At 38.6% G+C, this 15,813-nt stretch overlaps 1 protein-coding gene across 3 annotated transcripts in view; it reads right to left on the bottom strand.

Annotated features, from left to right (window-relative positions):
- Positions 1 to 15,813, bottom strand: part of RNF216 (ring finger protein 216) — a 165,974-nt gene that overhangs the window by 116,296 nt on the left and 33,865 nt on the right. For 2 of the 3 annotated variants that reach the window (XM_041747972.1, XM_041747973.1), the window contains exons 4-6: positions 9,985 to 10,668; positions 8,939 to 9,015; positions 83 to 185 (exon numbers count right to left, since the gene is read on the bottom strand). In XM_041747972.1, coding sequence (XP_041603906.1) covers positions 83 to 185; positions 8,939 to 9,015; positions 9,985 to 10,668 — 864 coding nt within the window. Of the gene's footprint in view, positions 1 to 82; positions 186 to 8,938; positions 9,016 to 9,984; positions 10,840 to 15,813 lie in introns of all 3 variants that reach the window. The other variant, XM_041747971.1, reaches the window with a different exon arrangement.

Raw genomic sequence — 15,813 nt, 5'->3', positions numbered from 1 at the left:
ACAAAGCACTTTCTTCCCACAAAGATGAAAAAAGCAGAGCATGTCCAGGTAGAGACTGTAAAACAAAGAGCACAACACTTGCCTTTGTCTCATCCTGGCTGGCAAGCAGGCTGCTACTAGGGTTGATAATGACTCGGTCTTCTCTCTTTGGATAGTCTGGATTTTCCAGAAGAAAATTACAAAGTCTGCAAAAATAAATGATGTTATTTTCATAGTGCTTCCAAATCCTACACCTGCCGTGATTCAAATACAATGTTCAAAAAATAATGTAACTCATCATACACTCTGACTGGCCTATTAAATTGTTTGCAGATCAGAAATATGAGACAAAAGACAGATATACGCAATTTCTATTTTTGCTTCTGGTTTTAAAAAGCAATAAACATACTAATGAATGCACATTTCTATGAGGTTTCCTATTAGATGTCACTGTCATGTATTCACTGAAATTCTTACTGGTTGAACTATATGGAGCTAGAGAATTTAGATGAAGAGTATCTATTGTTGTCAGAAAACTATGACCAATAAGGGGTGGGAAAACGTATTCATATTCACTATAAAAAACAGCTGGCTAAAAGTAAATAGATGGAACATATAAGGCCTCTGTTAATTCATTAATACTTTTTGTAACCCTATGGTAATATAAGCCCCCATGCAGAATTTGAGTGATACTCAGTTTGCCCAGCTAACTGCAAGGCTGAAGGAACAGACATGTCCGCTTAAGAACGGATTCTCCTCGTGCCAAAGCCACAGCCTTATCCCTTTATCACTATCATGAACTACATTTAAGGATAAGGATATAGAGGTAAGATAACACACACTGATGTATCATTGCCCAGATTTAACAAATATTAAGCAGCAAGGTTCTTCACCTTGTAACAACCAAACACAGCAACATTCTGAGCTCTTGGGATGATTCCACAGAGAAAAGAATAGCCCAGGTAGTATACGGCACTTGCCACTTCAGTAGCAGGAAAGCTCTTGGCTTAAAGAGCTCTGAGGCTTCCCCTCTCTCCTTTCCTTGCTTCTGCAGGAATGAACTTGCTTCTGCAGAATGAACACTCCCTGATCCCTGACTCCCATCTTCCCAGGTCTCTCCTGTCCAGTATCAACAGTGGAACCTTTCATAGCAGGACAGGTCCAGCAGGGAGAGGAGAGAAAAAGCACTGCCCTCCAGCTTCTCTTCTCACCCATGGGCTGGCGTCTGGGAAGAGAGTAGTGGAGGGGCATGCTTCTGCAATCCCTTCTGCAGGGATTGAGAATTAGCCACCACCAAGAATTGAGCATCCACGGGGCAAGGCCTCAAGTTCTAAACATCTCTGTTCGCATGCACATCTGGACATACTACAATCCAAACATGGAGCGTCTCCTCCATTTCAAACATGCCTGTTTGTAATATTTTGGTGAGTGTGGCTACCACAACCCAACAAACTCCAGATATCAGGAACCTGGGGAAAGATAAAAAGGTCATGCAGTGAAGAATCCTCTTTGACAGAATGGCTACCCATGAGTGAAGCCAGTGATCTCCACATGGGGACATGGGGTACATGAAAGACAATCTATTAGGGTACTGGAAGAAAGTAATACAATTCCTATTTTTAAAATCTCATTCTTTAAAATTTTCTACTTTTATGTATTTTTTTAAAAATTTATTTGTATTTATTTATGATAGACATAGAGAGAGAGAGCGGCAGAGGGAGAAGCAGGCTCCATGCAGGGAGCCCGACACGGGACTCAATCCCGGGACTCCAGGATCGCGCCCTGGGCCAAAGGCAGGCGCGAAACTGCTGAGCCACCCAGGGATCCCCTATGTATTTTCTAAAGTACATGATACAGTATATGACACAGAGGTAGAATAGGTATAATTTCTAGAAAACAAAACAAAATACCAACCATATTTTAGGGGTTCTCTTCTAATTTTTATATTTTTAATATTAAGATCACCTACTGAAAAGCTGCAAGATAAGGAATTCCACATGGTGAAATCAGAGGCTGTCATTTTGTCACATATTTATTTATATTTCAATCTTATGTCAAACCTGTTTATGATGCAATCTTTTTTTTTTTAAGTCATCTGTGTATCTAACATGGGGCTTAAGCTTATTTTTTTTTTAAGGTTTTTTTTTTTTTTTAATTTTTATTTATTTATGTATGATAGTCACAGAGAGAGAGAGAGAGGCAGAGACACACAGGCAGAGGGAGAAGCAGGCTCCATGCACCGGGAGCCCCATGTGGGATTCAATCCCGGGTCTCCAGGATCGCGCCCTGGGCCAAAGGCAGGCGCTAAACCGCTGTGCCACCCAGGGATCCCGGGGCTCAAGCTTATGATCCCAAGATCAGGACTTGGGAAACTTTCTACTGACTGAGACAAACCCAGTGCCTCAGAGGCTCTCACTTTTAACTGTCATGGTCATTTCTAGTTTAGTATCTTTATCCTCACCACCACAACTTTCCTGGAGGTTAAATGACATTCAAGTGGCACAGGTAATTAAATAGTGTTTCTCTTCTATAGAAATAAACTATAACCAAAGATCAATATTCACAGCCTAGGGGAACTCAGATCTGCCCGCCTGTGTATATTATTTCACACCTGATCTGTCCTGATAAGCTGAAAGGCCTCAAGAAAGCTCTCCTACTCAACGAGCTGGGCTGGGACTCCTAGCCTCTACTCCTTAGACAATCGTTGCTGCCTCAATCTAATGATTCATCACATGTGAGTGAAAAGTCTCGGTAACCAGCTCAAAGAGTAGATTACCATCACAGGAGTTTCTCTGGTGAATACACCTCTCCTGCTAAAATGGCCAGCTGGTTACGTATAAAGGTGATTTAAAGACTGCATACAGGGTAGCCCCAAGGGCCCAGCGGTTTGGCACCACCTTCAGCCTGGGGTATGATCCTAGAGACCCTGCATGGAGCCTGCTTCTCCCTCTGCCTGTGTCTCTGCCTCTCTCTTTCTCTGTGCTGTGTCTCTCATGAATAAAATCTTTTTTAAAAAAAGACTGCATACAGTATGACCAAGAAAGCCACACACACTGCCAGCTTACTCAACATTGCTTTGGGCCTCCTTTTGGGTCTACATGAACAAGCTTAGCTGTGGAAATTAATGCCTAGTCCCAAGAGCCCAGGGACAAAAGTCATGTCAGGAAATTCAGAAGATGGGAGCCTTGGGGGCTCAGTTGGTGAAGCGTCTGTCTTCGGCTCAGGTCATGATCTCAGGGTTCTGGGATTAAGCCCCACAACGGGCTCCCTGCTCAGCAGGGAGTGTGCTTCTCCCTCTGCATGGCTCTCTTTCTCAAATAAATTTTTTTTTTAAATTTTTATTTATTTATGATAGTCACACAGAGAGAGAGAGAGAGGCAGAGACATAGGCAGAGGGAGAAGCAGGCTCCATGCACCGGGAGCCCGACGTGGGATTCGATCCGGGGTCTCCAGGATCGCGCCCTGGGCCAAAGGCAGGCGCCGAACCGCTGCGCCACCCAGGGATCCCAAATTTTTTTTTTTTTAATGGAAACTCAGAAGGCTACAGGTTTGAAAAGATTTAATATAATTACTGCATAGTCCCCTTTCTTTGGGTTTCATAAGAATTTTTATTTTTAAATTATTTTTTTCATAAGAATTTTTATATGTTTAAGAATGAATATTTGCATCTCAGTGATGTGAAAGGCACAGAATATATAAGTCCCTAGAAAAAAAGGATATGTAGGAGACTTAGGAGGTTAAGAGAACAAATTGTCACAGAATCTGTCCATTGATCCCATTTTACTGATATTTCATAGAAATTAATCTTGCAGATACTTGAAAAATAATACATTCATTTGTAGAATGAAACATTAAAGTATATTGTAAATTTCTAAAGGGTTACTTTAATATTTACTATAAATTATTAAAAAACACTTAAACTTGGCATTTCCTATTCATATCAGTATTCTATAGCTACCTGTGTTCAGTTTATACTTAATGATTTATATTTTCCAAACTGAACAAACAAGTACTGTGTTTCATCATCAGGAAACCATGAACAACAAAATAATTCAATGAGACAAGGTGCAAACAATTCAGGCAGGAGAGAAATACAATTAGTAACAAATATATGAAGAATGCCATGCAGCCCATTATCAAAGAAAATATAAAACTAAAACAGCAGCCTACTTTATGCCTAGTTAACACCACCATTATGCATCATCACTGAGAAATTATTAAAGCAACTCACATCTCCAACAGCAACATACACTGATACAACTTCACTGGAAACCTATTTGAAAATGTTTCTCAGACCATGAATTTGTTTATAATGTTTGACCCTGAATTTTAACTTCTAGGGTTTCAGCATACAGAAAGAAAGAAAAGGGAAACTGCCATATGACAGTATATGACACAGAGGTAGAATAGGTATAATTTCTAGAAAACAAAACAAAATACCAGCCATATTTTAGGGGTTCTCTTCTAATTTTTATATTTTTAATATTAATGAAAAGCTGCAAGATAAGGAATTCCACATGGTGAAATCAGAGGCTGTCATTCTGTCACATATTTATATTTCAATCTTACGTCAAACCTGTTTATGATGCAATCTTAAATAATAATGTTCATTAGAACATCGGTGAAAACTATAAACAAAGCATTTAACAAAGAGGAAAACTCAATAAAACCGTTACTAAAGGTGATCGTTAACATCATAAAGAAAAAAAACAGAGTATTTTTTTTTACTTAACATAATTTTATAAACAAGATACCCAAAATTACATTTATCCTCTGAAAAAACCGTGTTTGCATTCCAAGAAGAACTAAAAGGTTGCATAAAAATAAAATTAGTTTTTGCTTTGTTTTAAAGATTTTTAATTCATTTATTCATAGAGAGAGAGAGAGGCAGAGGCAGAGGCAGAGGCAGACGGAGAGGCAGGCTCCATGCAGGGAGCCTGATGTGGGACTCAATCCCGGGTCTCCAGGATCACACCCCAGGCTGCAGGCGGCGCTAAACCGCTGCACCACTGGGGCTGCCCAAAATTAGTTTTTTAATTGAGGGGAAGTCTAGGAGATACTTTTTATTGTAAAAATGTACTAGTTATTTCTGTTCAATTTTGCTATGAATCTAAAAATGCTCTACAAAGTTTATTAATTTAAAATAATGTAATTATCAAGTTATTTACATATTAAAATATTTTAAAAGCTTAGAATAACTAGTACTTTCATTTTTAGTAACAGCAGAAACAATCCTCCCAAAGATGAGAAACAAGACCAAAAATTCAGAAATAAAAAATTTCTGCTTGAAAATAACAGCAGCCAACAGGAGGGCAAAGGTGGCCAAATCTGGTCAAGACTGGAGGCTCAGAAAGCATGAACTATGCTTAAAAGGTACATTATTTGCAAAACCCAAAAAGCAGAAACAATTCAAATGCCTATCAAAAGTAGAGGGAAAAATTACAGTATTTTGATACAAATGGGATACCACATAGGAATGAAAATGAATGAACTATAGTTATACAAAGCATGGATGAATCCCAGAACCAACATGCTGAGTGAAAGTTGTCAATCACAAAGTACAGAGACAACGTGAAATCTTCACAAAATCTTCAGTGTTCAAAGATGGTGGCTAATGTTCTATTTTTTGAGGATTTCTGGGTGGTAGTTACATGAATGTTTGATTTGTGATAAATGATTAGACTGGCTATCTTTATATTGTGCATTCTTCTATTGTGGATTGTAGTCCACAATAAAAAAGATGAAAAAAAATGCTGAATATTAAAACAGAAGTCTAAGTGAAAGTGAAACTCCATAGAAGTAAGCTAAACAGCAGCAAGATTTTCCTGAGTGCACTCATCAAGTCATTTATAAATTCAAAAGGAAAATAATAATGATAATAATCATCTTGAGCCCTTAGTTCACAGGGCACACAGGGTAAGAAACAAAAAGCTCACAGACCACAAGAAGCATGCCTTAATACTGACAACAAGTGCATGGAGAGGAAAACAAAATGTCCTCTGAGAATTGGTGAAGACTATAGCCCAGGCCCCATCCAGAACTAAATTCTTCCTATCTCCGTGACCCAAAAACTTGCAGACAACATTCTAAAGTATAAAGCAGTGTTAGACCAACCCTGCCCCTAGGTACATGATGAAAGACAAAGCAAATCCTCCCAAAAGGAATTATTTCTTATCAAGACCCCAAGAAATGAGCTCACAGTCAAACCTTACAAATAGCACAGGACACAGTACACCAAGAACACCAGCAGTAACAATGAGATTCATAAGAATTTCATGTGTTAGAATGCTCACAATCAGAACACAAAGAAGCTATGTTTGTAATGTTATAAAACGAAATAGATTGAAAATACAGGGGAAAAAATGACACTAGACAAGTGATCATGACAATTATAAAATAAGGATGCCAGGATGAGAATACAGGAAATGGAACTAAAAACACCATGGATGAGTTTAATGGCAGATTACACTCCACTAAAAAGACAAGTAGCGGGAGGACAGCTTTGAAGAAATCATCCAAAGTGTATGGCAGAGACAAAGAGATGGGGTTAAGAGTCATAGAGGATAGGGAGATGTGTGACAGCAGATGGAAGAAAGCAGGATTATGGAGGAGATACTGGCTACCAGTTTTCCAGAACTGAGGAATATCATTAAGCTACCACCTAGGATAGTCTATCTAACTGTATGGCCTTAGCGAGATATGCTTTAAGCACGAAGTAACTATATTTTTTACTTCACTCAGTAATAATCATCAGTAGGAACAGTGGTACTGTTATTAGTATAATTTTATTGTATACATATTGTAGTATAAAAATGTATTAATGTTATTAGAAATTAAGTTTTTAGTGGAAAAACACATAAATGTATAATTTAGAAAGAATGAGGGGGAAAAAAAACCTTAATGTTAAACTTGAATGGGAAATTATGAACATATGATTTTTAAAACCCGCATTTCCTTGGTCTGTCTGCTTTAAGGGCCAAGAAGTGATAACATGCTAGTAGCAATGATGAGCATGTCTAGCTCTTAGATATCAACCCTCACTCTCAGAAACCTAGGTTTCTTGGAAAAAAGACCACATTCTAGGTTTAGGGGAGAAATGTTCAAGGTAGGCCAGGGCACCTCAGTACTTTACAAAGCAAGGATACGCTCAGACTGATAGGGTCATGTCAAAATGACACAGATGCATCTTAAGAGGCCCCTACTGGTCAAATTCAGGATAATTCAGTACCAAAAACAAGGCTGAAACTGATTGTAAAATACCACTTATTTAAAACCTTTAAGTTCCCAGGAACTCAGAAAAAGAATAAGAAGTAAAAGGGCAAAATCTTAGAGTAGAATGCCAGATCATAATCCAAGTGGTAGATATATGGGTGTTCAATTGTATAGTCTTTCAACCTATGTTAAAAAATACTTGGGGGGGGGGGATCAATGACATTAAAAAAAAGTAAGGGAGGGACTGTTCTAGACTAAAAAGCTAAAAAATAAACACAATAGAAAACCATGACTCAATCCTGGTTTAAAAACTGGTTACAATGGCTGTCCTGGACAGAGGATGATAGACAGGGTGGCCACTGGCACCAATAGTGTCTTTGTATGAATCAGAAAAGAGCATTTCCTCTGGCTGCTGACCAGGATAATGGGGCTCCTCTTGTTTGGCCGTGGCCGGGAACAGCTCTCACTTGCACCTCTGGCTGAGTGCTACAGTATTGGGCATAATCTTTTGAGGACAGAGGTTTAGGTATACTACCCCTTCTGTTCAACTAACCTAATCTGTATTAATTAACTGAAAATTTTATTAGTTTCAATATTCTGTTCTTTATAAACTTCCAACTTTTTCAGCTCTGTAGACTAGAAGGAAAGAATATAAAAGGGACTTATTTTGTTCTCCTTGGCACATTGCCATTTTTTGAAAATCATAGTTACCATTCTTATGATAAACACTAAAGAAACACTTCCATACATTTCTCCAAACAGGCAAAGCAGTTGCAGAACATTTTCTGTTACAAATACAGGGAAGAAAATGTCTTCTAACAATCTGATCAAAACACAGGTAGTATCAATGCTCAGAATTAACAAAATACCATAACTATGCAGGATTACTTTACTAAAAAGTCCAGAAAAGTCTGTACATGACTAAAATTAGAATTCTTCTAATTCTTCTTCTTCTAATTAGAAGAATTCTAATTTTAGGATTAAAGCAAATATAATTCCAAGTGAAATAAGTCACTCACAAAAGGACAAATACTGTGTTACTCTACTATTATGAAGTCCCTGGAGTAGTTATATTCAGAAAGACAGAAAGTAGAAGTGTTGGTCCCAGGGGCTGAGAGTGGAGAGGGCAAGGAATAAAGAGTTAATGTTTAATGCACACAGTTCAGTTTGGGAAGATGAAAATATTCTGGAGACAGTGGCAGTGATTTGTGCAAAAAATGTGGAGATACTCAATGCCATTGACCTGTATACTTAAAGATGGTAAAAATGGTAGATTTTTAAAAAAAAAATTTTTTTATTGGAGTTCAATTTGCCAACATATAGCATAACACTCAGTGCTCATCCCGCCCAGTGCTCATCCCGCCAAATGCCCCCCTCAGTGCCCATCACCCAGTCACCCCAACCCCCTGTCCACCTCCCCTTTCACTACCCCTTGTTCATTTCCCAGAGTTAGGTGTCTCTCATGTTTTGTCACCCTCACTGATATTTTCACTCATTTTCTCTCCTTTCCCTTTATTCCCTTTCACTAATTTTTATATTCCCCAAATGAATGAGGCCATATGTTTGTCCTTTTCCGATTGACTTATTTCACTCAGCGTAATACCCTCCAGGTCCATCCACGCCGAAGCAAATGGTGGGTATTTGTCATTTCTAATGGCTGAGTAATATTCCACTGTAAAAACGGTAGATTTTTACATTAAATGTATTCCACCACAATAAAAACAAAAAAGCATGATGGTTTACTTACACATTCAAATCGTAATAATTCTTCAAATGAATTATCTCCTCGATATACCCATTTGCAACATCTGGAAATCTTGCTTCCTGAAAAGGAATAAAAACATTTTTTTCATCCATTAGAATGATTTCAAATACCAATAAAAACCAGATGGCAAAAAGTAAATGACCAAAGATGAGAAAAGGGCTGTAAAGTAAGTCTGTGCCCAGGTTTATGTGTCTATATACACTGTGGATTCTAGAGAAAGGATCCTAGAGATTATCTGGTCTTCTGGTACTTTGCTTATCCATTCTTCACTCTTTCAATTAATGATGAACATCTCTGCCCAGGCAAAAGGAGTCTGAAGAGGAGTAAAGTACTACTTCTTAAGATGCACAAGAGCTAGTGTGCCAGATGAAAACACCCAGGGGAAGAAGGGTTAAGAGGGAAGAAGGGTTAAGAGTCTGTTCAAAGGCAAACAGCAAATGAGCCAGAACCCACAGCCCTCCATCACACTCTACGTCAGGGATATCCAACAGAACTTCATACAACGATGGAAATGTTCTATTCTGTGCTTTCCAGTATGGTAGCTCTTCAGCCCCATATGACTATCAGGTACTTTAAATCTGACTAGTACCACTGGAAATGGAATTTTAAATTTAATTGTAAGACATTTAAATTGAAACAGGCACCAGAAACTACCACATTGGACAGTGCAGCTCTAGGTAATCTTATAAACCTGCTTTATGGGTTTGAATTGGGAGTTAACTCAAAACCTTTTTAAAACCAGGGGATTGCTTTGTATGACAGCACTAGGGTATCCATGATCTGCAGCTAGGATCCCAGAGTACTTGCTGGGGGGTTAAGGATAGATTAGGAATTCTGATTTAACTTTCCTATTTTCAGAGTCTTTCTTCTTCTGTTCTATGTATCCAGCTACAGATCCCTTAGGAAGATTTAGGGCTTCCCCCCCACCCCCCACCCCCGCCCCGCATGGCCATGATTTTGCACTAAAAGAAAACTAAGTACATTTAGTGTCTGTATGTAATTATTCACTTAAATAAAATAAAACTTACTGTTTCTTTCACTAAAAGTGCAACGAGTTCTTGATCTACCTCAGTAGCTTCTTGCCCCCAAAGGTTTTCCAAATTGTGCTCCTGAGATCCTTGTAGTGGAAAGGCTGGCCCTGGCTCTTCATCATCTATTGCTAATTGTTGATCTTCAAGCTCTCCCAGAGGATGGGCAGGCTGAGGAGAAGAGGGGCCTGGAATCCCATCTTGCTGGGGTTCTGGCCTTGGAAAAGCTGGCCTTGGAAAAGCCAGCCCTGGGGGTTCATGCTGATACAACAATGGGCCCAGTTCTGCTTCAGGCTGCCGCTCCTGAGGAACAACCTGATTTGTTATCTCACGGGACTGTTGGTTTAGGGATTGGAAGTAAGGATGGTCTAACCAGCAGTCTTCTTCAATGGCCTGGTCATCTAGGATAGCAGTCGATTCTTCAAGATTTGATAAAAGCTCTGTCTCTGAATCTTCAGATGACTGGTTCTGAGTGTCCAAAGGATCGCCTTCTGGTAAAAGCAGGCTACTTTCTTCCAAGATCACGATTTTCTGCTCTGATCTCGGGTTGACAATGTCATTTGCAGCTTGGTTATGACTTGGTCCAGGTTTGGGTTCTCTTTCTGTTTGGCTTGGCTTAATGAATTCAGAAACTCCAGGAGGCCCAAGATCCAGAAATTCACCGTAGTCTTCCTCAGAATCATCCTGTGCCCCAGAATCAAACAATGAGCTGTTACACACTGAAAAATAGCCGTTCTTATCTGATTCAAAGGCTGCTCTAGACTTTTTAGGCCTTTCTTCTCCCAATCTTTTGAGATCTTGCCACTGGGCAGCTGGTTTGATGAGATTGGGTCGTGATGTCTGAGGTTTATTTGTCTAAGAAAAAATGAAATTTTAATAATAACTCAATTTCTTTCCTAGGTCTATGTCTCCTTGTGTACTTATGTTGAGCTCTGGAGACAGGACAGGAAAGAAAGAAAACTCAAAACACTCTACCCCACAAAACCTATTTTTCTCTCAACATTTCTCTTAGCACTGAAATCTGATTACAACTGTTAAGAATCAAAGTAACCATTCATAGACTGGAACCTGAGTTATAGGTGAATTATAATTTCACCTGAGACCACTAAAAAACAACTGTATAGCAAAGGAAGTAATGAAAGAATGACAACACAGCAGAGGGATGAAGAGTGTTCAATAAACATGAAAAGAATCTAAACTTCACTAGTAAATTAGCAAAATGCAAATTACAAAAAGATCCCCCAGCCCCCCAATAAGACTGGTAGAGGTTTTAGTTAGATATTATCAAGCACTGATAAGGATGTGGGAAAACTCTCAGGCTATTATTCAGGGCTGAATTCAAGAGGGCAATTTGTCCTTATTGATTAAATTAAAATGTATATCCTTAGGATATGTCAGTATAATCTTATCTATTCTACACTTATGTATCTAAAAGGGACATATACAAAGATATTCACTGCTACATTGCTTATAACATAAAAAGAAAAAAATCGGAGACATTCTAGTTTATGCCCAAGAGAGTAGGTGAATTGCAATGGATGTCCAATTTTAAGATAGCAGAATTATAGATGCCTCTGACTCTTCTCTGAAATCACCCTGATCCTGGGAGAAGAATGAGAGACACAGAACTTAAAATCTTTGATGAAAACCAGAAGACATCTGCAATCCCAAAACACAGCATATATGAGGAGGAGCTGACAAATGCAGTGAGTAAAGTACCACCCCAAATTTCAAGGAAGGCAGAGAAAGCTTCAGAAAGGCAGAGAGTTTTCCAAAGATGGTGGTGTGCCCTGAGGGCAAATCCAATCCCCTGTTTGGAACAAGAGGAACCACCACTCCACTTGACAGGAGTTTCTGAGGAGTTCAGACTGTACAGGAACAGATACTTCTGTGGGGGGTAGCCTGTTAGTGACACAGATGGAGAGAACTTTGAAATGGGTTTCTCTGGAACCAGCAACCTCTGCCAGGTTGTAAGAATAGAAAGCTAAATAAACTTAAGTCCATGTGCACAAACACCCTCTGCCTACACACACACACGCACACACACCCCCGTCTGTTGTAAGAGAGAACTCCTGCTAGCCAACAACAGTACCTGAGCCTTTCCCCAACATAACTGCCTACAAAGAGCCGGTCCAGGAAAACTTCAATTGCATTCACAGTTGAGTAAAAACCAACTAGAAATTATATAAGATACCCAACTTAAAAAAAAAAGAAATGGCAGATGAATAACACAGAAAATTAGTACTACACAGGAGGTAAAATAATGACAAAACAGAAACAAGAACGCAAAGAAGTAATAAAATAATTAATCTTTAATATAAATGCTTTAAATCATTTCTGAGTAGAAACAAGATAATCATCAAAAGCTGGGAGGTGAAGTGAAGAAGCCAGGGGTCAAAAAATACACTTAAAGCTGATAAATCAACTGATATATGTAAGGACAGCATTTGAAAATATAAAAGTAATACCAGAAGAACTAAAAAGAATAAAACTAAGGATAAAAAGCTTTCCAAAAAGGGGCATCTGGGTGGCTCAGTGGATAAGCATCTGCCTTTAGCTCAGGGTATGATCCTGGGATCAAGTCCTGAGTCAGCAGGGAGCCTGCTTCTCCCTCTGCCTATGTCTCTGCCTCTGTCTCTCATGAATAAATAAATAAAATCTTTAAAAATTTTAAATAAAAAAAAGTTCAAAAATTATCAGCTAGAACACAGTCCCAAAATAAACAAAAACAAAACCTTCAAAATGCAGGGAACATATAGTGAAAGATTACTATTAAAAAAAAAAAGACTTATTTATTTTTGAGAGAGAGAGAGAGAGAGAGAGAGAGAGAGAACATGCACACGTGTGCATGAGCTGGAGAGAGAAGCAGAGGAACCTCAAGCAGAATCCTGGCTGAGTACAGAGCCCAATGAGGGCTCCACCCCACGACCATAAAATCACAACCGGAGCTGAAGTCCAGAGCTGAATGTTTAACCAACTAAGTAAGCTACCTGGTGTCCCTCAAACATTATTTTTAAAAGCAGTAAAAATGTAAAGCAAAATAAATACTATGAAGAACTAAAAACAAATTATAAAAGCCACCATTAATAAATACCTTGCTGATGCAGTCAGGGGAGTATGTGACTCCTGATCTTGGGGTTAGGAGTTTGAGCCCCACCGTGGATGCAGCAAATAAATACTTTAATATAAACAAGACCAATTCACCTATTAAATTTAAAAGTCCCTTTAAAAAGAACCCCTAAAGCAAGACCCAACTATATAATCAGCCACATAACCAAGTGATTGGCACACAGTGATTCAGAAAGCACACAGATAAGGACACAAAAGTGGACTTCTGTTTCTAGTTAACAACATGCCAAATCATTCATAATAACCCTTCTGCTGTAAAAGCAGAAAACTTGGTCAAAATATCAAAGCAACATCAAACATCTACTTGAAGGATTCCGAGATACAGGAAGCAGGAGGAAGTCCAGCAAAATGAACCTCACATTGGGATGGTTTTCTCCTATAGCTGCATTTGCCAATTCCAGATCCAGCTCAAGATGAGACGACAAACATTTCGGACATCCTTACTGAGGAGCTATGGTCACCAAAGGTGGAATTCAGAACTCACTATGGGAAAGAGTTCTGAGAAATCCCAAGCTCAAGAGTAAACTGGAAATATGCTGGACCTCCCTGGAAATGAATCCTAGAGTTTGGATAGTTTAAATTCCTCTATTTGAAACTGCTAGACCCTCAACCTAGTTTGAGAAACAAATGTTGGACCTCTTTGAAGAAACAGATCATCCAGAACCTCAAATTTTTCATATACGATGATCACCACTCAATAAAAGTAAGTAGGTATATGAGAAGTCAATGCAACATGATAGAAAACCAAACCAAGAGAAGTTAACAGATAAGAGAAACAAACTGACAGAGGCTTCAGAGAGGGAAGGTACCAGACATGGATTCTAAAAAAAAAACATACACTGCATGTTTAAGGAAATAAAAGACCAGATTGAGAACTTTAGCAGAGAACTAAAAAAATATCAGAAAAAAAGAAAGCAAGAAAGAAACAACCAACCAACCAACCAACAGAAATTTTGTCCGATGGAAAAATTCGGCTAAGACTAGGACAAATGGATGGGTATAGAGCATTCTAAATGAACAGAGTTGAAGAGAAAATAGTACAATGAATGAGAGGTCAGAAGAAAGCAGCCTGGGGGGTCTGGGTGGCTCAGGAAGTTAAATGTCTTCCTTTGGCTCAGGTCATGATCTTGGGGTCCTGGGATGGAGTCCTGCCTGTATCTGGCTCCCTGCTCAGTGGGGTGGCTGCTTCTTTCTCTGCCCCTCCCTACCACTTGTGTGCTTGTTCTCTCTCAAATAAATAAAATCTTAAAAAAAAAAAAAAAAAAAAAAAGAGAAGAAGAAAGCAGCCCAAATAAAGCATAGATACAAAATGATTGAAAATTAGGTAAGAAAATGGTAGAGGTAAAGACTACAGCAAAAAGGTTTTACCAACTACGTGAGTTCTGAATGAGATAAAAAGCAGTTTTTTTTTTTTAGATTTTATTTATTTACTCATGAGAGACATAGAGAAAGAGGCAGAGACATAGGCAGAGGGAGAAGCAGGCTCCCTGTGGGAGCCTGATGCAGGACTCGATCCCAGGACCCTGGGATCATGACCTGAGTCAAAGGCAGACAACCACAGAGCCACCCAGGTGTCCCAAGAAACAACATTTGAAAACAAAATACAAATAATCAGGAAGGACAGGGGCTTGATTTACTTTGAAAATCTAAGTAGGATGAATTAAACCGACAGAAACCTAAGAACAGCATAGGAAGACTTTAGAAATCAAATATAAGTTCTTAAAAACACATACTGCCTTCAAAAGGAAAAATAAGACTGGCTTTTCAACACAAAAATGAGAGACAGAAAACACTGGAATACCACATCCTTAGTGGTAAAAGAAAATAACTACCACATAGAATTTTATGTTTGATGAAAAGATCAGATTTACTGTAAAGGAAATCCTATGGAGCGTTCCTTATGTAGAAGAAAAATAATCTGCAAAATGCAGAAAGGAATGAAGAGCAACAAAAATATTTGGAGGAGGTAAAGTGAATGCTGATCATATAAAAGAAAGATTGTGTAGATTTAAAAAATGTATACAGAATAAAAATATATTTAAAATAGTATTTAATTTGGGAAATAAATAAAGTGTTCTACACTCTTTACCCAGGAAGAGTTTAAATTTAAAACACTAATTTTTATAATGCTGAAGCCTCTGTGATGTGAGGAAGCCTGAACAAGCTCTTAAAATACATCATATGCATTAGACATGACACCAATGACAACTGACAAAAGAACAAACTGAATTTCATCAATGTTTAAAACTTTTTTTTTTTTTTTAAAGATTTTATTTATTCATGAGAGACACAGAGAGAGAGAGAGAGACAGAGACACAGGCAGAAGGAGAAGCAGGCTCCATGCAGGAATTCGATGCGGGACTCGATGTGGGACTCGATCCTGGGACTTCAGGATCATGCCCTGGGCCGAAGGCAGGTGCTAAACTGCTGAGCCACCCAGGGATCCAAAAAGTTTAAAACTTCTTTGCTTCTAGGACATCACCAAATAATGAAAAGACAGAAAATGAGAGAAAATATCCAAAAATCAGGTATAAGGGTACACTACCCAGAATATACAAAGATTCAATAATACAAAGACAATCCTGTTTAAAAATGGGTACATGATTTGCATAGGCATCTTTCCAAAGAAGATATGCAAGTGGCTAATAAGCACATCAAAGAGGCTTAATATGGGATCCCTGGGTGGCGCAGCGGTTTGGC

Source organism: Vulpes lagopus, chromosome 3 (assembly GCF_018345385.1).
Source record: "Vulpes lagopus strain Blue_001 chromosome 3, ASM1834538v1, whole genome shotgun sequence".
Lineage (NCBI taxonomy): Eukaryota > Metazoa > Chordata > Mammalia > Carnivora > Canidae > Vulpes > Vulpes lagopus.
Note: the sequence above shows the minus strand (reverse complement) of the source record. Positions and strands in the feature narration are given on the sequence as shown.